Here is a 24,816-nt window from a genome sequence, read left to right as displayed (position 1 = left end):
TAAGAACAAGTTCAGCAGGTTATGGTTCAAAATAAGGTAGTTCAAGTTATGGCATGTAGGTATTATTTATGAATATAATTTATACTTTCAATTAGATAAGGTTCACAGATAGAAATTTTAGATGTACATTGTACACACACCTAAGTATGAATGTAGGTGTATGTAGGTATGAATTTTATGTATGTATGTAGGTTTTAGGTATATAGTGTTAGGGTCATATGCTTATTATTAATATGTGATATAATTATATGTTTAATAATATGAATTAAGAGCTTATGAGTAGCGCATGATGTATGAATTGTATGTCTGTATAACTTACGTTAGTCAATAATATAAAATTAATGTCATTAGTAAAACCTCTTTGAAATAGATTGCATAGACAATAATAAAAATATATAAAAAAAAACTATAATGTCATAATATTGTATTCGAAGTTCGATTCGGGGTTGACATTCGAGTAAGGAGACAAGATGGAACAGAATATGTTTTTTATATAGTGCAAATGTTCGACGAAATGTTAATTTATTTTATTATTAATAAATGATAAGAGAAGTAAGATTGTAAGATAGAATAATAAAGTAATAAATGAGTTGTAAATACTGATGGAGTTGTTTGAGCTTTTGGCCGATGCCAACAGTTCAGAAGTGCGATCTTACAAGGATATAAAAAATTTCCTTTCACGCCTACAAAGTGCCTACAATTTGTGAGTATAAAACATATTTTTTTGCTTATTATTGAGATTTATTTATTAATATGTGATATAATTCTATATTTTTATGGTAATTTTTAGTTTAAAAAGATTAAATCGCGAAGGGACTCGCTTTTAACAGGACGGCCGAGCTGTTAGGGTCATATGCTTATTATTAATATGTGATATAATTATATGTTTAATAATATGAATTAAGAGCTTATGAGTAGCGCATGATGTATGAATTGTATGTCTGTATAACTTACGTTAGTCAATAATATAAAATTAATGTCATTAGTAAAACCTCTTTGAAATAGATTGCATAGACAATAATAAAAATATATAAAAAAAAACTATAATGTCATAATATTGTATTCGAAGTTCGATTCGGGGTTGACATTCGAGTAAGGAGACAAGATGGAACAGAATATGTTTTTTATATAGTGCAAATGTTCGACGAAATGTTAATTTATTTTATTATTAATAAATGATAAGAGAAGTAAGATTGTAAGATAGAATAATAAAGTAATAAATGAGTTGTAAATACTGATGGAGTTGTTTGAGCTTTTGGCCGATGCCAACAATAGGTTTATTTTGAAGGTTATATTAGATATAAGATTATTTTTTAACACTTAGTTACCTATGTTTTACAATAACTACACTGTGTTAGTGTAATTCTGTGGGCGGTTAGCGAATTAGGAACTATCCTGTAATGCTAGATGTAAGTGTTGAAAAAAAATGCAAAAAAAAACCTGTCGCGTATAAGGTGGTTAGTTTTTAAAAAACCTTGACTTTTAACGGTTTCTGGCTGACATCGCGGCGGAATTTAGCGGTACCTACAGACTTAGTGAGCCAGTTCTACTATAAGAATTCTGCACGCAAAGTAGGCCATGATCGTCTAGTTTTCATATTATTTTATTCTGCAACGATTTAATTAGAGTTTGAGCTAATTGATCTTAGGTACTTACCAGCTAATACTAGCTTGCAAACTGACTCACTGAAAACCACGGTTTTGTGCTGCAGTAAACAGTGAATTTGCACTGACTAAACATTTCCATAAAAAACCAGCCAAGTGCGAGTCAGACTCGCGCACCGGAGGTTCCGTACTACAGTCCTATATTTACGCATGATAAACCAAAAACTGTCATAGCCTGGTGGTTAGAACATCCGCCTCCTAATCAGAGGTCGGGGTTCGATCCCGGGCACGCACCACTAACTTTTCAGTTACGTGCGTTTTAAGCAATTATATATCACTTGCTTTAACGGTGAAGGAAAACATCGTGAGGAAACCTGCATGCCTGAGAGTTCTCCATGTACTCAAAGGTGTGTGAAGTCTGCCAATCCGCATTGGGCCAGCGTGGCAGACTATGGCCTAAACCCTTCCCATTCTGAGAAGAGACCCGTGCTCAGGTAGTGGGCCGGTAAGGGGTTGATCATGTCAAACCAAAAACTATTATTAGGTACCTATTCATAAAATAAAATGAAACTCTGTTTTAGAATGTACAGGTAAAAAAAACAGAAATAGAAAAAAAAACAAAGAAATAGATAAAAAATTGGAAAATAGAATTTTTTTTTCGAAAGCTTATTTATCTACTGCCTGGTAGGTATACTGTAGTTTGAGAATTACGACCAAACAGACAGACATGCATATACCTACCTAAAGTACCTACCCACATAAGGTCAGATAAAATGTTACCTCACTTTATGGTAAAAGATATGGCGAAAGTCCATTAACAAAACTTCGGCATGACGTCAGAAAGTATGACTGGTACGACCAACGCCTACGTAAGGCACTTGTCCCACCGCCAACGAGGCAGCGTTTAGCTATCGACTATTTTCTCGCTCAAGGACAGAAACAACCGATGCATATTATTCCGTGTTAATAATGTAAGGTTATTTTTAAAAAGTTGATTTGAGTTGTCAAAAATAATATAAAATTATTAATTTAGCTGATGAAGGTAGTTTGGTAAAATCGATATTTGGCTCATTCGATGTCATACAATCTGTTACTAGGAGGCCAACAAGATTGAACTTGCATAAATACGGGTGTTTCGAAGGTTTAAGTTGAGTCTCCTTCTGAGATTCGGAGCGATATCGCATATTTTCGGTATTTGGATTGTGAACTGGATAATTAGACGTTGTGATAGCAATCACGCTCTAATTAAATTATTTATCTTGGCATTAGTTTGTTTAGATTAAAACTCTCGGATAACCTTACACATTAAACTTGTGTTTTTTTTGTGTTGGTTTTGGAGAGGACATTCCAATAATTCGATAAAAATATTTAAATAATACCTGCTTTTCTGAGTGACGCCAATAATTCAGAAGCGGGACGTGTCTCACGTTGTCTTAATTTCGCTTTGGTATCTTTTTGTAAACAACCCACATTTGATTAAAATTTTTATTGAGTTTGATTTGGTGATTAAAATTTTTAGTTTTTTTTTAATAATTTAGTCTTTTGTGAATTGGAAAGTAATTTGCAATGAGTGGTTCAGATTTTGTATACATCGAATGAGAAGTTAGTCGTTTGGATTTATTGTTGACTTGATATTAAAACTGAGAGTTCGGCAGTTCAGGGGTAGGTTTTAATGATTTGACGGAGGGCAGGATAGCCCATGATTTGGATTTGACTTAGGGCAAGGAAGCCCGCGACTGACATGACAAGATTATTTAGAAACACGAGGGCGTGTTAAATTCAGGACGGCCGAACTGTAAGGTTATTTTTAAAAAGTTGATTTGAGTTGTCAAAAATAATATAAAATTATTAATTTAGCTGATGAAGGTAGTTTGGTAAAATCGATATTTGGCTCATTCGATGTCATACAATCTGTTACTAGGAGGCCAACAAGATTGAACTTGCATAAATACGGGTGTTTCGAAGGTTTAAGTTGAGTCTCCTTCTGAGATTCGGAGCGATATCGCATATTTTCGGTATTTGGATTGTGAACTGGATAATTAGACGTTGTGATAGCAATCACGCTCTAATTAAATTATTTATCTTGGCATTAGTTTGTTTAGATTAAAACTCTCGGATAACCTTACACATTAAACTTGTGTTTTTTTTGTGTTGGTTTTGGAGAGGACATTCCAATAATTCGATAAAAATATTTAAATAATACCTGCTTTTCTGAGTGACGCCAATAATAAGGAACTTGCCCCACTGCCGAGGAAGCGACCGTATACCAGAGCGCGTTTAGAACCCTCGTAGCTTTAGTTTTAAGTTTACATAATTACCTAATTATCTCCATTACTTATTAAATTATCTTACATATTCAACAACTGACAATCAAAAAGTGTACAATGTTACCTATTTTGTGTAAGGTTATTTTTAAAAATCGATTTGAGTTGTCAAAAATAATATAAAATTATTAATTTATCTAATGCAGGTAGTTTGATAAAATCGATATTTGGCTCATTCGATGTCATACAATCTGTTGCTAGGAGGCGAACAAGATTGAACTTGCATAAATACGGGTGTTTCGAAGGTTTTAGTTTAGTCTCCTTCTGAGATTCGGAGCGATATCGCATATTTTCGGTATTTGGATTGTGAACTGAATAATTAGATGTTGTGATAGCAATCACGCTCTAATTAAATTATTTATTTTGGCATTAGTTTGTTTAGATTAAAACTCTCGGATAACCTTGCACATTAAACTTGTGTTTTTTTTGTGTTGGTTTTGGAGAGGACATTCCAATAATTCGATAAAAATATTTAAATAATACCTGCTTTTCTGAGTGACGCCAATAATTCAGAAGCGGGATGTGTCTCACGTTGTCTTAATTTCGCTTTGGTATATTTTTGTAAACAACCCACATTTGATTAAAATTTTTATTGAGTTTGATTTGGTGATTAAAATTTTTAGTTTTTTTTTTTAAGAATTTAGTCTTTTGTGAAGTGGAAAGTAACTTGCAATAAGTGGTTCAGATTTTGTATACATCGAATGGGAAGTTAGTCGTTTGGATTTATTGTTGACTTGATATTAAAACTGAGAGTTTGGCAGTTCAAGGGTAGGTTTTAATGATTTGACTGAGGGCAGGATAGCCCATGATTTGGATTTGACTTAGGGCAAGGAAGCCCGCGACTGACATGACAAGATTGATTAGAAACACGAGGACGTGTTAAATTCAGGACGGCCGAACTGTAAGGTTATTTTTAAAAATTGATTTGAGTTGTCAAAAATAATATAAAATTATTAATTTATCTAATGCAGGTAGTTTGATAAAATCGACATTTGGCTCATTCGATGTCATACAATCTGTTGCTAGGAGGCGAACAAGATTGAACTTGCATAAATACGGGTGTTTCGAAGGTTTTAGTTTAGTCTCCTTCTGAGATTCGGAGCGATATCGCATATTTTCGGTATTTGGATTGTGAACTGAATAATTAGATGTTGTGATAGCAATCACGCTCTAATTAAATTATTTATTTTGGCATTAGTTTGTTTAGATTAAAACTCTCGGATAACCTTGCACATTAAACTTGTGTTTTTTTGTGTTGGTTTTGGAGAGGACATTCCAATAATTCGATAAAAATATTTAAATAATACCTGCTTTTCTGAGTGACGCAAATATTTGAATAAATGACTTTGACTTTGACTTTATCGACAATTTTCTCGATTTACACACATAATTTTCTGTGATTTATACACATAAATCACAAATCACAATGTATGATCACTATGTCAAGAAAAGAATAAATATATTATTATGAACAGTTGATCGCTGACAGTGCCCACTATGCAATAACTCTATCTCCAATCACGATCAGACATGCAGGTTTCCTCACGATGTTTTCATTCACCGTTAAAGCATGTGATAAGTTAATTGTTTTCCGAAATGTTAGAGATCGAAAGCCCAAACTCCCGAATAGAAAGTCTGAAGTCTTTTTTTTTAATAAAAATAGCGAGCACACGAGCAGGTGGGTCACCTGATGTTAAGTGATTAACGCAGCATATGAACATTTGCAGCACCAGAGGAACTGCCTTGATGCGTTGCTGGTCTTTCAGGAATTTGTTGATCCGCCCCTTGAATAGCCCCAATTTCTCTACTAGGACATCGCTTAGCTCAAGTCGGTTCTGGCTAATGGTCAGCAGTCGGACAAGTGCCTAAAGGCCGAAAATTAAACCTGTCACGTGATTATAATCTTAATAGTGTTACATATACGGTTTAAATTGGCGTGTAGGAAGCTGAGTCGACATAATCTAAAGTATTGCTTGAAGAGAAAGTGTTTGTTACGGACTTATGAGATTTTAACACGTTATATTAACATCAATATAATATTGAGCAAGAATTTGGCAGAGGATACTGAAAAATTTTGTATGGCTGCTGGCATAGTAAGACAGAGAGGTAGGTACTCGCGCGTTTTATGAACAAGATAGATAGATAGATAGATAGATAGATAGATAGAACACTTTATTGCACACAAAAACACATGTAAAGGGTCACAACACAGAAAGAAGAAAACAGAAAAAACAATTGTGTGCAAAGGCGGCCTTATTGCTTGGAGCAATCTCTACCAGGCAACCTTTGCTGAAAGGAGAAGTGCTAGTGTTGAACAAGATAATAGTTCTACTGGTTCTGTTCGCTTCTTAATTTTAGAGTAGTTATTCACATCTTTTTAGGGTTCCGTATTTAATAAGGTGCATGAGACGGGTCTGTCCGCGAAATTCAAATTTAATTTGGTTTTCGCAATTTGTAAACTAATACGACAAAGTAGGCTTATGGCATTTTAACTAAGCCAATGGCAGTATCATCCTCACAGGTTTATATAAAAATCTTTACTTGAACGGGTCCAGTTTAAGAAATTAGCTATAGTATCGACTAATTTATGAGTAACTCATGTCAAACTCATTATTTTGACTAATTTCTTAAACTGAACACTTTCAAGTATTAAAAATTTTTATGTGATCCTGTGAAGAAGATACTGTCATTATCGGAATTAGAATGCCATAAGCCTACTTTGTCGTATTAGTTTATAAATTGCGAAAAACCTTATTAATTTTGGATTTCGCGGGCAGACCCGTCTTATTCACCTTAATGTGACTGTTTGTCTGTCTGTCCGTCTGTCTGTCCACGTGTCACAGGTCTAACTTATCGAAAGCGAAGTTTTTTATTTGTACATTAAAAAATCGATTTCAATACCAACTATTGTTGTAAAAAAATTACACAGTAGGCAGGTAAATCTCAATATTTAATAGTCGCTATGGTGACATAGTAAAATAAAAACGATAAGAAAATATTAATCATAGGTAATATTTTGAGATATGTATATTATTCCAACATTATTTGTAATTTCATGCAAAAATTGAAATATAATAAGTACATATATGTATTATTAAATGCATGACTCGCCGCGATAATGTGACGTCATAGCTGAAAATATACAATACCAGCCGATGCACCCTAGCTTCACTCGAGCGGAATTTTTGAAAATCGCAAAGGTACACCCAAAATATGATATCCATATTACGTATGTATTATGCACAGAGTCGGAGCTCGGGACCCTTAAAAAAGCGAGGTCCCACTTGCACTTGTTTCTCTAGAGATATTACTAACTACTATATATTATTTTGATTTAATATACTTTTAACATGTACCAACCTTTAATATATTTGCAATAGATTTAAAAGTAGGTATTAACATACTTAGGTACTATGGATTAAAAGCGATTTCATAAAAATGTGTTCCAAAAGACTGAATAACTACTCAGTTCTAGGTAATATATACTTATCACACTAATATTATAAAGGAGAAAGTTTGTATGTGTGTGTGTGTGTGTGTGTGTGTGTTTGTTACTCCTTCACGCAAAAACTACTGGACGGATTGGGCTGAAATTTAGAATGGAGATAGATTATACCCTGGATTAGCACATAGGCTACTTTTTATCCCGGAAAATCAAAGAGTTCCTACGGGAATTATAAAAAACCCACATCCACGCGAACGAAGTCGCGGGTATCAGCTAGTTATGGAATAAAGCAGCAGCACAGAGTATGTGCATGTCCTAAGTAATAAAATACCTAACTTTAGCGTACTTAAGTATCTAAAAATAAACTAAGTTGCAACTCGTTAAGTTATTATGTAAACCGTCGGTGTACAAATCATACATAAACGCGCAAAGTGCTAAAAATATATATTAAAATCGGCCAAGTGCGAATCGGACTTGTGCACCGAGAGTTCCGTACCTCGGAACGGAGGATACGTGTACCTCCAACTGGAAAAATGTAAGTTTATAACCGGAGGTTTTCAATTCGATATTATACAAATTAATAGTTTTGGGATTTTTCCTTTACTTGTCCTATAAGACCTTGCTTCTATATCAACGGGAAGTACCTAGATATTTTAAAGGACCATAATAGACTTAAGCATTTGGAAAAGCATTCCTCAGCGATAAAAAAAAAGAAAGAAAAGGGAGATTAGTTTGGGAATTCTGATTAAGCAGATTTTGTCGTATGGTAGGTACCTATAGTACCTACCTACCTAATTAAAAATTAGCGGCGTCTAAAGATTGTAATCATCTTTCTTCTTCGATGCGTTTACAACCTACTTTAATTTATTGAAGAGTTGCATCTTTATGTTACTATTAGTGCAAATATTTAGTTTCAATTGTGCGTTTCAAGCAATTAAATATTATCATTAATTGCTTTAACGGTGAAGGAAAACATCATGTGGAAACCTGCATGCCTGAGAGTTCTACATTATGTTCTCAAAGGTATGTGAAGTCTGCCGGTCCGCACTTGACCAGCATGGTAGACTATGGCTCCTCATTTTGAGAGGAGACCCGTGCTCAGTAGTGTGCCGGCGATGGGTTGATCATGATAATGATAATTGTTGTATTGTCGAAAACATACGTTTCCGCTACGCTACGCTACGTGGAAACGAACCCTTATACCAAGTAGCGTGAAAGCACGAATTCGTTAAACTGCGCCCGAAACATAGCGGAAAATTTTACAAATATTTTGAGGGTAATATAAAAAAATGGCGCAAAATAAAACTCGTTTGTCCTCACCCAAGTTGTGAATAGTCTAACTGAAACAACATTGAACGCTATGCGTATTGCAATAAAGTTTAAATCCGCGTGACAAACGTTTTAACCCAACTCTAACGAGTCACGCACAAGTTTTCATTGAATTAATTTCTTCACATCTGTTGTAAATGTAACAGATTCTATGTAAATAGGATTGTAACAGTCTAGTTTCTAGAACGTGCAAAATGTTTTATTGCGTACCTACTTAAAATAGTCAAAGCACACGCACGCAATAAAAAAAAATTTCAGTGGCTTATTTGTTACCTGTACAGAATACAGATACAAAATAAATTCTAAATAAGATTCCAAGTTTGAATTTATAGAGACAGCGGCTCGCGTCTGTGCGCACTCCTTCGTTCACAGCTGGGCTACTTTCTCCTACCAACCTTGATTTCTTACGCCTGCCTTGGGTACGTTAACACTACCACGAGCATTCGATGGCATTTTCGTCATAACGTGATCTAAAACTTTTACTTTTCCCAACTAAACGAGGAAACTTTCAAAGTTACCCCATATTATTGTCATTCGTAGGTACATAGCTGCAGTGGCTGCTGGGTACATAGACTCACATTGACAGTATCAGATTATATAAAAATTTGTATTATATACGTACACGGAAACTTGCGTAATAAAATCAATGCCCATTTAACATCGCCTTTGCTGAGCGTTTCCTTATTATTCAAATAGCGATGCTAATTTTTTTTTCTTAAAAACAAAAACTAAATTTCCATACTCACCAGAGGTTTAATTATATATTACGATCCAAAATATTTGCAGCCAAAGCCTCACAAAAGCACACACTTAAAAAAAATTAATACGTCACAACCACTTTTAGTTTAGGCGCGAAATCCCGCGCGTCACGGAACACGTTTTTTAAAAAAAACCCCAAATCGTTTTCGTTCAGAAATTGAATGAAAATGTTTATTTTTAAAAATCGAATCGACACGAATGCGGCCTGCCACGTTCGGAGCGGACAGTGGCTGTGCCGGTTGTGGCTTGTGAGTTGTGAGGCGTTACACGTTGCGTCTTTTAGATTTCTTGTTTACGAACGTAAAATGCTAAACTCACTGAAATGAGCATAAACAACTACGCTGGAAAAGCTGTGCCGTACAAAATTACAGTCACTTTTTGCTGATTCGAAGCCCCACCGAGAGTACTGGGAATTTGCCAAATGGTCTTTGTGCTGACACTTTGTTAACCATATCTCATCACTAACATACAGTTTCGAGTAGACGTTTATAATATCATGCTCACTACTCGTATTAGCCCCAAAATGGCAAAAGTTAAGTTGATTCAAAACAGATCGGCAATCACAAGGCCTCTAACTTTTCGAAATATGTGAGTTTTAACTTCTAAGTAATCAAAATATCACTTGCTTTAACGGTGAAGGAAAACATCGTAAGAAAACTTGCACGCCCGAAAGTTCTCCATAATGTTATCAAAGGTGTTCGAAGTCTGCCAGCATGGCAGACTATGGTCTGATTTCTTCTCATTCTTAGCCCTAGGAGACCCTTAATCAGTATTGAGTTGGTAGGGGGTTAATCATGATGATGATGAAGATCACTACTGCTATCAGCGCCAAAGTGGCGAAAATTAAGTAAATCGGAATAGCGATCTGAATATTTGAAGAGCAACCACCGAGTCTCTTGCTGGTGCTTCTCGGTAGGAAAGGCATTCCGAACCAGATGCTTTTTAATGATTTAGATGCTTTTTGAATGATTTAATGATTTAAGATGCTTTGACGATTCAAAAGTACTTGTAAAGTTTAACTGAATAAAATTATTTTGAATTTTTGAATTTGGAATAAAAAAGGTCGGCAATCGCAAGTCCAGCTTACTTATCAGTAGAGATCAGTGGCCAAACTTAAACCGATCGGAGGAAAACATGGCCGGCCCGATGCATTTCCGCAGTGAGGCGTCCGTTTCAACACAACGGTGTAATAGCCATATTAACAAATACCCACTCGAGTGGACGTGTTGCAACGATTCTGGCTGGATGTCTATTTTTCGCAACCCGCTGGTTTGTTTAAGCAAAGAAACTGGTAGCTTAGCAAATTACGACTGTCTTCTAAAAACATACCTAGATTTTTTTGACCTATGACCATTATGACTTGGCTTTTTTTTCTAGCGTCTCACTGTAAACATATATTTTTCTAACGCCAGTTTTTGTAATAACATCTTGTAATTTTCCATAATGTATGAAAAGTACTTAAAATAGGTAATATTTTGATAGGTAAACTAGAAACCTAGGCTTGCGATTTCTGCACCCTGCCTAGTCCAAAAGCGGTAGTACCTATCACCCTATTGGGTAGGTACCTACCTACTGTAATCATTGATAACAAAATTCTGCAATCCCGTATTGATTATATTCTTTTAGTGCAATCCTACCTTCCTGTCAAGAGTGAATAGGCATCTTCTAGGCAAGCGCGCTCCATACTGTACGTATCGTCACTTGCCAGCAGGTCTGATTGCAACCAAGTAGTTACTAGTCTATAATTTAAAAAAAAAAGAGTTCATCATCATTATGATCAACCGCTAGACGTCCACTGCTGGACAATGGACAGAGGTCTCTTATAGGAACTGCGACTCGTTTGATGATGTTTTTTTTAATCCAGATACAAGTCAGCCCTTGACTGCTATCTCGCCTGGTGGTAAGTGATGATACAGTCTAAGATGGAAACGGGCTAACCTGGAAGGGGTATGGAAGTTTTTATTTAACCCATAGCCCTTTGGCTGTGTCTATCTAGTGGGCGTTTTGCAACGCTGCGCTTTTTTGTATGAAATCGTCATTCTAGCACCTTGGGACCCTAACATCTATCGCTTTTTCGAACTACGTGCCCTGTCCGTTGCCACTTCAGCTTCGCAACCCGTTGAGCTGTGTCGGTTACTCTGGTTTTCTCTCTGATCTCCTCATTTCTAACTGATCCCGTAAAAACCCCAAGAATGATAATTTTTTTTTTCATAATATTAGTTATCTCACTAGTAAGTAATATTGCTCGTATCTTTTTAAAAGTCTTAGGCATTAGAGTTTTCTCCAAAAATATAATTTGAGATTGAGATTTATACATGTTTTAATAGATTATTTCGTTGGTGAGTACTCAATATCATAAAAGTTCATTTGAATGTTTTTTTTTAATTTTCTGAAGGTATTTTTTCTTAAACCAACAAAATAGCAATAACTAAACGCATCCTAGCGGTCATCTGTCAAGTATCAATTTGACATCTTTTGATAGTGAAGAGCAGGGATCAGTTTAGAGGTTATGTTTTTCTTGGTGTTTCAATTTGTAATAAATACACAACAAATAGCTCCAAATCCAATCCGATAATGGCTCTACTTAAAAGTTTGACTATTCGTAATATTTGTAAGTACCTACACAACAATTATTCATCTAATAATCAACATCTAACAATTATTTTACAGAGTCATTTTTAAAATTTTCTTGAATTTTTCAGTTTCAACCACACATAAGGCTGTAATATCATCTTTGAGAGCCTATTCTTCAACCCCAGTAGCAGCGGAAGATAACGACGAGCCGGTAGAGATAGAAAACCCCTATAAAAAGGAGAGACGCCAGTGTATTCTATGCAAACTAAATATCACCCCTGACTACAAAAACTACAGATTGTTATCCCAATTCCAGAGTCCCTACACAGGAAGGATATATGGGAGACACATTACTGGCCTATGTAAAGCAAAGCAGGCTTTAGTTGAATCAGAAATAAGGAAAGCTCAGAACTGTGCATACTTGCCTTACTATTATAAGAATAAGGAGTTTTTGAAAGATCCCAAGTTATTTGACCCTGAGAATCCGATTCGATCGCATAGATTTTAGTTTATTTACCATAAGGCATCATTTCTTTGCAGGCCCATTGTGCACTGTTAGCCTATTATCTGAGCAATCACTTATTTCACTATTAGCAATTGGATATCCTGACTTTTAGACTACCTAGGCTTCATTAAAGCAGAGTTATCCTCAAAAATCGCAGTTAAGCATTTGAGCTTTCAAAATTTCATAGCAGCTTGGGTTTCTTTAGACACTCTTGTGAGTGGCTCAGGCAATAGCAGTCAAAGTACACCTAGCCTTAGTGAAATTTTTATAAACATATTATTTTAGAAAATTGAGGACAGGTCAGACTGCAGTCAAGGTCTCAATATGTCATCAAATAAAAAAACTATTAGCCAAAAGTGAAATAATGATAAGAATTTGATCATGTTGGCATCAAAGTTTGGTTTGGTGGCTGCCCATCATGCCAGGTTGTATGTAGTCTATAATAATTCTTGAGTATTGAAAGGAAGAAATTGTTGTACCCAATAAGTAGTTTAGTTTACCAAATGTGTATTGTTTATGTTTGAATAAAAATCACAGCTGAATTATTTTATTTATTTATCCTTTGGGTATAGAATCCATCCAAACAACACTACCTATATTATAAATGTGAAAGTGTGTCTATTTATCTGTTACCTACCTTTCAATGCCAATCTGCAAAACCAATTTTGACAAAAGGTACTGTGACTTGCATGTCAGAGATAGGATACTTTTATCCCAGAGAATCTGAGTCCCTACAGGATTTTTAAAAACCAACATCTGTGTAGATGAAATTGTTTATCATTATAGTGGTTAACCCCCGACCCAAAAAGAGGGGTGTTATAAGTTTGACATGTGTATCTGTCTGTGGCATCATAGCTCCTAAACTAATGAACCGATTTTAATTTAGTTTTTTTTTGTTTGAAAGGTGGCTTGATCGAAAGTGTTCTTAGCTATAATCCAAGATAATCGGTTCAGCCGTTTGAAAGTTCTTTTCTAGTTACATTAACCTTCATTTGTTGGGGGTGTTATAAATTAATTTACACTTGTAAATGAAACAAAACATTTTTATATAATAATAATTGTTGTAATATTGTATTGTATTATTAATATCTTAATAGTTACATTATACATTTTGAAAGTACACCCTATCAACTAAAATAATTCAGGCAGTTTTATTTAATCAACAACAAGAAACTAATAATATTTTTATAATTCTTGCCAGCAAGGATGTTCAATAAAAATGTTTGAGATGTCAAAAAATGGATTATGCTAAATAGGACAAATTACAAATAAATTAATTAAATAACATTAAAATTAGAAACAAACTAATCAATTAAGTTTTAAAGCAGACAGAATAATAGCAGCATCGTCAGGGGTATTAAAATTATCACTATCAGAGTCATAACCGACCAAATCTGGTGGTATTTTTAACATTTGTAACAACTCGGACTGTCCCATATTCTGATCCGGTAATTTCTTTCTCATTAAGTCAAGCAATTCCATTAATGCTGTCTGACAACCTACTTGCCATTTTTTTATCAATTCCCTCAATTCCTTAGTCTCATCTGTTGTTACTGCTTTAACAAGCAATAAGTTTTTCTTAGTTTCTATCCTTGCCGTTATGTCGTCTATATCTTTCTGTGTTATAGATCCCGTTGATTTGGCTTTCGATAGTTTCCCTACTTTATCGTAAGTTTTTTTAACAAGTATTGTTTTGCTTCTGTCGTAATCAAAATCATCATCTTCATCACAATTTGAACTTTGTGGTGAAGGTTTAGGGGTGCATTTTGTTTGTAATTTAGCTGTTTTGGGTTTCTCTTTTGTGTTATTTTTTGTTCCAGTTATAGATGGTTTTTCTGGTTTTTTAATGTTAACTTTTTTTGTTTCAATAAAATCAGTATCTTCTGAATCTTTGTTTGTAAGATCTATTATATTCTGGGAATTTTGATCTATGGCATTAGTTTCTTTTAGTTTTGGAGTATTTTTTACTATGGGAACGTTGGTAACATTTTTGATTTGAGTGATTTGTTCTAAAGCATCATTATTTCCTGTTTTTGGTTTGTTATCAGGTCTATTTAAATTAGAGAGTGGTACATCATCTGTATCAGAGTCAAATAGAGATTGTGATGCTGGTTTATTTGTTACACTTTCCTTTTTATTATGTTTGGGTATATTATTACTAGTAATTTTATCAGTTTTAAATATTTTCTTCTGTATAACAACTATGCATTCTTTTGTTAAATTATTTGGACTCTTTTCTTTTAAATCAACTTTGACATTATCTATATCTTGCATTATTGCACTGTTTTTTCTTTCTAAATCTTCATTATTATCAGAGTTTACAGTTAGTGGCTTATTTAGATTGGGTTCTGTTTTGTTTTTCACTGGAGATTCCAAAACTTTAATTTTATTGCTACTTTTAGAATTTTTTCTAGACAGTTTTGTAACTTTGGTAACTTGTTCAAAAGGCTCTATTTCCATATTTTCGTCATTAATTTTTAAATTAGGATCATTACTTACTTGTTTGGTACAATCGTGTAGCAATTTCTCTTCATTAGTTACAATATTTTTGTCACTTAACTCTGATATACTTTGAGGTTCATTTTTCACTTCCTGAGATTTCTGAGTTGTTAGAACGGTTTTAGACTTCTTTCTAGGCAATAAGGCACGTGTAGGTGTTCGGTCTATTTTTATTTTAGGGGTATCACAAGTTTCTGAAGTAATTCCTTCACTTGAATCCTCCCCTAAGTCTTTTTCTTCCACCTCTGCATTACCTTTCTTCCTCTTTCTAATTTCATTGTCTAGTTTAACTTCTTTATTGCTACTAGAACTGCCTAAAGGCGATATAAAGGGCGAGACGCCACTTTTCTTCCATTTACGGGAGAGCCCTACTCTACGACAAGGGGTTAGTAAAGACTTGCTTATACCTCCCGGAGTTTTAGGTGAATCCGCGCTGATTGTTTTAATTGAAGATACATTCATTGTTTTCAGATCAATTCATGTTTTGCATTATTATTCAATGCATTATTTATTTTGGTTTCAGGTTTGGGTTAATCTGTCAAAATCAAAATCACAGATCAAAATATTCAATTTCCCGCCATTTTTTAAGTTCGTTCAAAAATGAAAGTATAAACAAAACGTTTGAAATTCAAATCTTAATAATTCAAAACATGACAAAATAATTAAATACCAAGTTATTTACTGTAGAAAGGTATGCGCATGTCCCAATTTTATTCATTAAATGAATTTAAAAACATTTGTTTAAAAAAAAACATAGACAATCAATCATTTTCATTTAAATCTGACGTTACTTGTTTCCGAACGAATAAAGTTGTTATGTCGCTATTTGTCTATGGCCATTTACGAATCGAGCCGAATCGCACAAGGTTTCACAACAATTTTATCACGAGAAATAAAAAAACGCGCCTCCGAATACGACACGCAAACCGAGTAAAAGTAGATCATAAAATCGCCGCCTAAGGAAAACCGAGATCCCTGCGAATTTTCATTGACCAACCGAAGAAGCAAGTGTTTATTGCGAAATATTTTAAATAAATATTACATAATGCCTTTGCTGCGTTTGACCAGTGGAAGTTTTGGGTCGCTGCGCACCTTCGCGACGTCATCCGCCCTTGGAAAAAGAGTGAAGACTTTCGCCGTCTACCGCTGGAACCCTGATGAGCCTGACAAGAAACCTTATACCCAAAACTTCGAGGTTGATCTTGATGATTGCGCGCCTATGGTGCTAGACGCTCTATTGAAGATAAAAAATGAAATCGACCCAACTTTAACGTTCAGGAGGTCCTGCCGTGAGGGTGTCTGTGGTTCTTGCGCTATGAACATCGACGGAATCAACACGTTAGCTTGCATCAGTCATATCGACCAGAACTTGTCCAAACCAAGTAAGATCTACCCTTTACCGCACATGTACGTAGTCAAGGACCTCGTGCCTGACTTGACAAACTTCTACCGTCAGTATCAATCCATAGAACCTTGGTTGCAGAGGGACAAGGAAGCTGTCAAAGGTAAGGAAACTCAGTTACTCCAAGATGTAGAAGACCGTGCGAAGTTAGACGGTTTGTATGAGTGCGTACTTTGCGCTTGTTGTTCAACAAGTTGTCCATCATATTGGTGGAATGGAGACAAGTATCTCGGGCCTGCTGTATTGATGCAGGCGTACAGATGGATTATAGATTCTCGTGATGATGCTACTGAAAAACGTTTGGCCAAACTCAAGGATACATACTCCGTTTACCGTTGCCATACGATCATGAATTGTACACGAACATGCCCTAAAGGTTTGAACCCAGGTCGTGCTATTGCACAGATCAAAACATTACTCTCTGGAATGGTTAAGAAACAAACTCCGATCATGGACCCAGCAGGCTTAGAGAAGCAGGCAGTACAAAACTGAATAAGTTATTAGTTCAAAATTTAATTTATTTATTAGTTGACAGTAAAATCTCGAGAAAAACGTTTGTGACATAAATAATACTTTAATTTTTAATGAAATGTTAAAAGTTCGCTTTTCAAGATATTATTAAGAAATTACTTGCATATAGAGACTTATTTAGACAAAGTTACGTATTCCTACAGTATTTAGTTAATGAGACTTGTCACATATTATAATAGTACCTACTGAAAACTATGATATTATTGTATCAGGATTTAATTTTTTTTTAATTTAAATTATATTTTTTATAAATTAATTCATCATTTTTTCATGTTATTGTGTACCTCAAATTTTTCTGATTTTTAATCACAAGGTGTAAATTATGCTTATTAGTATTATCAGAAAAAAAATTATTACTTGGTGAAAAAACTGTGTAATTTGAATAAAATACTTTATTTATCTGGGTGGGTTGACCCACTGAATACAAATCTGAATTCATTTGCTTATTAAGTCTGTAGTTTGTTTTCCAATCAAAACAGTACAATTATAATAATGTTTCAACAGTTTTTATTCAATTTTACTGAATATTTGTTCCTGAATAATTAAGGTTTGTGTATTAACAGTTTTGTTCACAATCTCCTCATTTCAATAAAGAATAGCTCTGCCATTCTTGTAATGTAAAATCAAACTTGTATGTGTCTATCTGTCAGTTACCTTTTCACAGCTCCATTAAATTGTTGTTGAGGATATTTGCTTGCATTCTGGATACTTTTTATCCTGGAAAATCAAAAAAATCTAGGGCTTTTAAATAAAGCTTGATGGTGGTAATACCTATATTTATGAAGGGTACCATTATTTTTTGTTTGGCTTGCTTTACCATTCGTATTATAAATTATAGGAATGTTGCAGTCTTAAGAATGTGTAAAGAAATATATTTAAAATAATTGTATTATAGATTAAAACAGGATCTCTATATTTAACTGACCTTTGCCATGAACTTCGTTTAATCTTAATTCTTAGCAACATTTATATGTATAATGAATGTTATATATTAATTGTAAAATGGATGTTATATATTATTCGTGTTAGTGAAATTATTGAAAGTATTATTCCATTGCGTACAATGTTAATCATTTAATTACCTATACTATTTTTATATGTACATTTTTACATGTATCATTAAGACACTAAATCCCTAGTACCTACAAACAATAATTGTTGCAAATTAAAAAAGACTTATCATGATAAAGGGAAGCATGAACCTGTGCAGCGGGTGATTTATGATTCCATTTGGTAATATAAAGTGAGTTGCGTTCGCTGGGCTGGCTTTTCCTCCGCACTCTTCTTCTTCTTCTTCTCTCTGGGCTGGTTTCCGCACTTAAACGTTTCCGTCTGTTGTGCGTGCGTTGCCCCTCCCCGCCGAAGTCTTCACTCCAGCCATCCAAGCTCCCTCCAGAAGCCAAGTAGACCGCCCAGGTTGCCGAGGACTTCATGGAGTGAGGTTGGGGAACCCAAATGGCGTTCTCGTTGTTCTGCCACGACCATGCACTCCAGGAGCACGTGCGTCGGCGTTTCATCGACCTCCATGCAGGCCCTGCACAGAGGACTGTCGGTAACACCTATAACGAAAAGGTGTTTGTTTAGTGGGCTGTGCCCTGTTATGAGTCCCACCACCTTCCTAAGTTTACCTTTGTCCAGGCGGAGTAGTTTGTTAGTTTGTCGTTGATCTATATTAGGGAAAGCCTCTTTGGCTTGCCTGCAGTCAGTTTTTTCCTCTGCACGATTAGTTCATCAGTCAAGCTTTCCTTTTTTCTGCTATAGATAAGTTCAGTACAATAATAATAATTGTTTAAATAGCTCAATGGTAAAGGAACAAACTGAAATCGAAATGTTGGTCCAAATCCCACCTGTGAAATATCATCCTACTCCTAAGTCCTAACACAAACTTAACGGTTAGTTAGAACTTGGAAGAAAATAGGAATATTATAGTAATATTTAACAAGCCCAATCTTTCTAATTAACCAGCCAGTTTTATCTTGTATAAGTACTGTTTTTGATGTCTTTACTACTGAATAATTTTTAACTTAACTTTTCTTTTACTACAGTGTCAACATCTGCCAAGTGTAAATTATTGTCATTACCTATTTATTTTCCATTTCGTTAGGTGTATAAATGTATTAGATCATATCATTGTATTATTTTTTTGCTGTTGAATAAAGCTTTATTTTTGTCCACTTATATTGTTTTATTTTACTTTAAGAAAATCGTTTTGTAAATAAAATTTAATAAATAAAAAATTAAAAAATGAATAAATTAAATAATTTTTCACATGGGAAGAAAACCGATCAAATGTGAGTCGGTCTCTCACACGAAGAGTTCCGTATCATATCAGTCAAGATAGGTGTACCACTTTTTAATCTCCATGGCCCCCGGCCCATTTAAAAACAAATTCTGTGGTCGCCTCTCTACCTATTACGGTTCATGAGATACAGTTAGCTGACAGACAGACGGGCGGACTTAGTAATAGCAAGAAATACCTACTTATAAAATAGGGTTCTGTTGGCATCCTTCTGGTACGGAACCCTAAAAAAGTAGTTTCTTCACGTGGAATAAATATTAAGTACATTACACTAGTATTATAAAGGGGAAAGTTTGTATGTGTGTGTGTACGTTGGTTACTCCTTCACGCAAAAACTACTGAACGGATTTGGCTGAGAATAGAGATAGATTATACCCTGGATTAGCACATAGGATACCTTTTTTCGTGGAAAATTGAGAGTTCCCACGGGATTTCCAAAAACCTCCACGCGAACGAAGTCGCGGGCATCAGCTAGTCAAACTTAATGAAGATGGATTGTATAAGTAGGTAATATAACTACTTAACCGAGACAGTTCCATTAAAATTATCGTTATCAAACCCGACGTTAATGAGTTAAGATATTAATTACCTACCTATTTACTGACGCTATATTCACATCAGTATCATTTAAAACAGGTAGGTAGGTGTAGGTATGAAATTTTTGTATGCGCATAAAAATTTCGGTATAATTAGTAATAAAAATCCGACGATATACATAACACATAACCGATGATATAATATGACGTCAGAGTTCTATTCGAAGGGTCCAGGGTTCGAACCGGGCATGCACTTCTTTCAGACCATTTATAAATACTAATTGCCGAGACGGGTCTGCCCGCGAAATTCAAATTTAATTTGGTTTTTCGCAATTTGTAAACTAATACGACAACGTAGGCTTATGGTTATTTTATTTGCGACAGTGGCAATATCATCCTCATAGGTTTATATAAAAATCTTTACTTGAAAAGGTCCAGTTTAAGAAATAAATTAAAGTATCGACTAATTAGTGAGAATAGTCGATACTTTAATTTATAGCCAGAGTGGTAGACTATGACCTAAACTGGAAACCCTTCTCATTTTGGGGAGACCTGAGCTCAGTACAGGAAATACAAGTTTAAATTAAAAAATTAGGTATAACACCCCCGACACGTGAAGGTTACAGTAATAACTAGAAAAGAGCTGATAACTTAACGGCTGAACCGATTTTCTTGGATTATAGCTAAGAACACTCTCGATCAAGCCACCTTTCAAACAATAAAACTAAATTCAAATCGGTTCATTAGTTTAGGAGCTACGATGCCACAGACAGATACACACGTCAAACTTATAACACCCCTTTTTGGTTCGGGGGTTAAAAATGACCACCATTTTTAACCCCCGAGTACTTTGTAAATGTAGTATCTACCTATTATGTAGGTACCTACTCATTAAACTTAAAATAAGTAGTTCCTAAGTAACATTATTATGCTAATGAATATATTTAGCTCTTTAATTTTAAACGTGTTTTTAGGAATAAAATAAAGACAAAAAGTATAATTTAAGTATTTCTTTATTTTTAACTATTAGGTACTTACCATACCTAAGTAATATAGGTACTATTTTGACCAAGGACCATTACAAAGTCGTAAATTACTATAACAATTATTATAATCATTATATAATCATTTAGTTATTATTTAAGCATACATTTGTACAACTGTTTTTGGATGTAACACAATTTTTATTTACTGAGAAATTTCCTACTGTAAGGGTGCGTTTCCACTAAAGCGGAGCAGAGTGAAGACCTCAATCAATCAATCAGCCTATTTGCGTCCACTGCTGGACATAGGCCTTCCCGAGAGCGCGCCACCACACACGATCGTCCGCCTTATCCACTTCTCGCTATCTTATTAGGGTCATCAGTCCAGCGGGTCGGAGGTCCTCTCACACTGCGCTTGCTGCTTGTGGAGAACTATTATAGACCAATCATATTATTGAGCTTTAACAATAGCCTGATTGGTCTATTGAACACGATTCGAAACGCACCCTTATGGAGGTACCCCTTATTGTGTAAGTAAAACGTATTCATTGTAATCGACAGCTCTAAATTCTAAATTCTGTCTCTCGATTGGTTGAATTCACTGTTCCCATTATTTGACAGCCAATCATGGGACATAATTTGCTACCGATTACAATGAATACGTATTTCTTACAAAATCGGGGGGCAGTATAGATACAATGAGCAACCGCCGTGTTTCTGATCGTTGTTTTCGGCAGAAAGAGCATTTAGAACCAGTGGTACACATTCAGTTGTTTGCTGATAAAAGTTACTTGAATAAAAAAAAAAACGTTTCTATAAAGAAAAAGAGCGAAGCGGTCTCGAGGCGAGTGGAGGCGCTCCGATCATTACAGTTCGCTATTTCAGTGGACACGCAGCCTAAGTTAAATTAACTGTTAATTAAAATATAAATTTTATGGCCGAAATTAATGATTAATCTATCTGTAATCTATACTAATATTGTGAAGAGGTAAAGTTTGTGAGTTTGTTTGTAGGAAATAATCTCTGAAACTACTGAACCGATTTTGAAAATTCTTTCACAAGCTGAAAGCTACATTATTCCTAGGGGCATAGGCTTTATTTTATTTCCTAATAAATTAGAGATCCCTACAAAAATCGTTTAGTAGAATACATTAATTTCGGCAGTTAAATGGCAGTGGCATATGCATGCAATAATTCTCTTAAAAGTGACTTGGTTTCACAATAATAATTACTTTCTTAATTATCCTATAAACTACTTATATTACAGATCATGACAAAATAACTTGTAAGTATAAAAAATTAACAACAAATTATTAAGGTGCAGTTAGTAGGTATTATACCGAGAGCTTAAGAAAGAGATAACGGCAGCATTGGCTTCGTAGTGTGGTCTCTGTCGTTGAGTGAACCGTATGAGTGACAGAGACGCCGCTCTACGAAGCCTTAACTGGCAATTATCTCTTTCAAAAGCTCGTTGCTGAGCGAGATTTTTTCACTAGTTTTTGTCGCTGCGACATACTAGTGGAGGAAGTTCTCGCTGGCACTGTGTGCAGTCAGCGATCAACTATAATTTTACTGACACTGGTTAAAAACTGGTTCAGAAACTTCTGAAAAATCGGTTATACTCATAGAAGAAAAAAATATGCACTATAGGTACCTACAGGTTGTAACCAGAACGTTAGCAAAAACGATAACAGGTGATATCAACTACTGGTTACTGATAAACTACCATAAAAAACTACGATTTTTTTTAAAGTTTACAATATATTGCAAATAAAACATCTGACTGACGCTAGAGTTCAACGAACGTTTCGTAAATACGTCACTCAAAGTTCGTAAGTGCTTTTATAAGTCTAAAACGAAGAATAAATAAATACAAAGTCCATGCCGCGTCGTAGGTGGGGCATTGACCCGAGTTTTGCACGCTATACAATGCGCGTTTCGAAAATACTAAATCATCAAAACTACAAGATTATTGGCATTGGATTGTGTTAAGGTAGTATAATAATACGTTTTTGCTAGAGTTCTGGGAGTACACCTTTATATGATACCGAGAGCTTTAGAAAGAGATAACGGCAACATTGGCTTCATATTGTCCTCTCTGTCGTTGAGTAAACCGTATGAGTGACAGAGACGCCGCCTTTGTTGGCAATTATCTCTTTCTAAAGCTAGTTGCGGTTGCTCTAGTCAGCGATTAACTATAATTTTAATGACACTGGTTAAAACTGGTTCAGAAACTTCTGAAAAATCGCAATAAATATTGCAAACCCTTTAGAAAGTCGGTTAAGATGCTGGGTATCAACTGCAGTCCACAAAATTCGTGCATATATACTTACTACTATTAAATTAAAATACTTATTTCACAAACTTCGATTCATTATCAATATCTATAACCATTAATATTAGACTTAATTAAATTATTATTATTATAATTAAATAAATGGTCTAACAGATGATACACACCGAAGTTGATGGTTTTTGATATTACTAGGTAATTTGTAAAGGTACATTATGCAAGAGCACTAAAATAATGTTGACGACCTCCCTGGCGTAAAGGTCTTATTAGTCCCGGGTTCGATTCCCGGCAGAGCTTTGGAATTTCTAAATTTTTGCTCTGGTCTGGTGGGAGGCTTCGGTCGTGGCTAGTTACCACCCTACCGGCAAAGGCAAGCCTCCAAGTGATTTAGCGTTCCGGTACGATGCCGTGTAGAAACCAAAGGGTTTAATGAAAACTGCCATACTCCTTCCAGGTTAGCCTGCTTCCATCCCACTGTATAATCACTTACCACCAGGTAAGATTGCAGTCAAGGCCTAACTTGTATCTGTATAAAAGAAAAAAAATCTATATTTCATGATCTACATGATACTATAACTTATGTTTTCCAATCTCTAAGTATGGCCAAGGTATAGCAAATCCTTTATAATAAAAAATATGACATGCTGTTTGCCAAAAATACCAATTTTCAAGTTGCAGCCTTTATATTAGCTTAGTCCAACTTGGTGCAGGGTTGGAAAAAACAATGAAAAACAATTTTGTTTAAAGCAATAAAGTATTAAAAACATGTTAAAAACTGTTGTTTATTTTTTAAATTTAAAACACGTTTAAAACAATGTCTAGTGTGTATTATCCATTATAACTGACATTTTATAAATTCTATACATATTTTTTAAAACAATATTAATAATTATTATATTTTTAACATAAAGGTTTACGTCCACTACACCTAACCTAAAGAGAGAGAAAAAAAATTATAACTTTCCTAAGTAATCGTAATGAACGCTTGTTTTAATCTCTGTTTAGTAAATAACTAAAAAATTATCATTTTTTCAATAATTATCAAAAAGTAATTCGTTAAAATAATCCCGAATATCTGATATACCGTCCAGCTGTTTTGTTCCGAGTCTTAACGGAACCCAAGCGCAGCGACCGCAATATTTTTGGATAATTCCAAAAAATAGATACACAATGAATTCCAAATAATTTACAAATTTTTAACGATAAAAATTACAACATAATTTAAAATTTAAAAACGTCTCTGACATGATGTCAGGGGTTTTTCGTATATTAGGTCATAAAAAAAATAGGTACATGCAAAAGTAAAAATGGAGTCTTAAAATATGTATTTGTAGGCATCACAAAAAAACTTTACACTAACAGTAAACAAGCGATTAATCGTTTGTATATAGTGGACAACCTTAATAGACATTTATTTACTATATTAATTTAATTCTATTCTAAATGTTCATTGAAGCAAACATATTTTCTCCTGGACAAATAGTGCAGTGTGCTAATGCGATTAGTTCACCTTAGTTAACATAGATGGCGTTGTACACTATCAACTCACACGGTAACGTATCTTTTATTATAATAATATGACGTACATGCAAAGGAGCATTTCAATCTTTGAAGTGAGCTTACTTTCTTCTAAACAGGCAGTATAGGTTTTTTTTTTTAATTTAGCGACTAGCGTTTGGCTGCAATCCTACCTGCTGGCAAGTGATGATGCAGCCAAGATGGAGCGCGCTTGC

The 24,816-nt window shown here is 34.6% G+C and overlaps 4 protein-coding genes across 5 annotated transcripts in view; 2 read left to right on the top strand and 2 right to left on the bottom strand.

Annotated features, from left to right (window-relative positions):
* LOC123877735 (ABC transporter G family member 23) overlaps window positions 1-9,717 on the bottom strand; it is a 92,202-nt gene extending 82,485 nt beyond the window's left edge. Inside the window, exon 1 of the mRNA XM_045924593.1 lies at window positions 9,449-9,717. The gene's annotated coding sequence lies outside the window, so the exon portion shown is untranslated. The remainder of the gene's footprint in view (window positions 1-9,448) is intronic.
* Window positions 8,812-15,597, bottom strand: LOC123877739. The gene is made up of 2 exons (XM_045924601.1): window positions 13,807-15,597; window positions 8,812-8,822 (listed from the first exon to the last, which is right to left on the bottom strand). The coding sequence occupies exon 1, from the start codon at window positions 15,499-15,501 to the stop codon at window positions 13,849-13,851; it is 1,653 nt and encodes a 550-aa protein (XP_045780557.1). The 5' UTR covers window positions 15,502-15,597; the 3' UTR covers window positions 8,812-8,822; window positions 13,807-13,848.
* On the top strand, window positions 11,914-13,082 carry LOC123877750 (28S ribosomal protein S18c, mitochondrial). 2 transcript variants are annotated; one of them, XR_006798668.1, is made up of 3 exons: window positions 11,930-12,072; window positions 12,164-12,935; window positions 12,966-13,082. XR_006798668.1 is itself a non-coding variant. In XM_045924620.1 (2 exons), exons 1-2 carry the CDS (start codon window positions 12,036-12,038, stop codon window positions 12,541-12,543), a joined length of 417 nt encoding a protein of 138 aa, XP_045780576.1. In that variant the 5' UTR covers window positions 11,914-12,035; the 3' UTR covers window positions 12,544-13,082. The 2 variants fall into 2 exon arrangements, 1 of the variants encoding a protein (XP_045780576.1); XM_045924620.1 differs by having other exon boundaries at window positions 11,914-12,072; window positions 12,164-13,082.
* A 257-nt stretch (window positions 15,598-15,854) lies between the features above and the next one.
* On the top strand, window positions 15,855-17,182 carry LOC123877743 (succinate dehydrogenase [ubiquinone] iron-sulfur subunit, mitochondrial-like). Its single transcript, XM_045924606.1, has one exon. The coding sequence runs from the start codon at window positions 16,085-16,087 to the stop codon at window positions 16,931-16,933; it is 849 nt and encodes a 282-aa protein (XP_045780562.1). The 5' UTR covers window positions 15,855-16,084; the 3' UTR covers window positions 16,934-17,182.
* Window positions 17,183-24,816: the final 7,634 nt, after the last annotated feature.

The sequence above is a fragment of the Maniola jurtina genome, chromosome 24 (genome assembly GCF_905333055.1).
Source record: "Maniola jurtina chromosome 24, ilManJurt1.1, whole genome shotgun sequence".
In the NCBI taxonomy this organism is placed as follows: domain Eukaryota; kingdom Metazoa; phylum Arthropoda; class Insecta; order Lepidoptera; family Nymphalidae; genus Maniola; species Maniola jurtina.
Note: the sequence above shows the minus strand (reverse complement) of the source record. Positions and strands in the feature narration are given on the sequence as shown.

Bases quoted from the DNA above. Each gene is read 5' to 3' on its own strand.
- LOC123877750 (XM_045924620.1), top strand. From the start codon at position 12,036: ATGGCTCTACTTAAAAGTTTGACTATTCGTAATATTT. The intron at 12,073-12,163 runs GTAAGTACCTAC...TGAATTTTTCAG, and splicing joins TTTGACTATTCGTAATATTT to TTTCAACCACACATAAGGCT.
- LOC123877739 (XM_045924601.1), bottom strand. From the start codon at position 15,501: ATGAATGTATCTTCAATTAAAACAATCAGCGCGGATTCACCTAAAACT.
- LOC123877743 (XM_045924606.1), top strand. From the start codon at position 16,085: ATGCCTTTGCTGCGTTTGACCAGTGGAAGTTTTGGGTCGCTGCGCACC.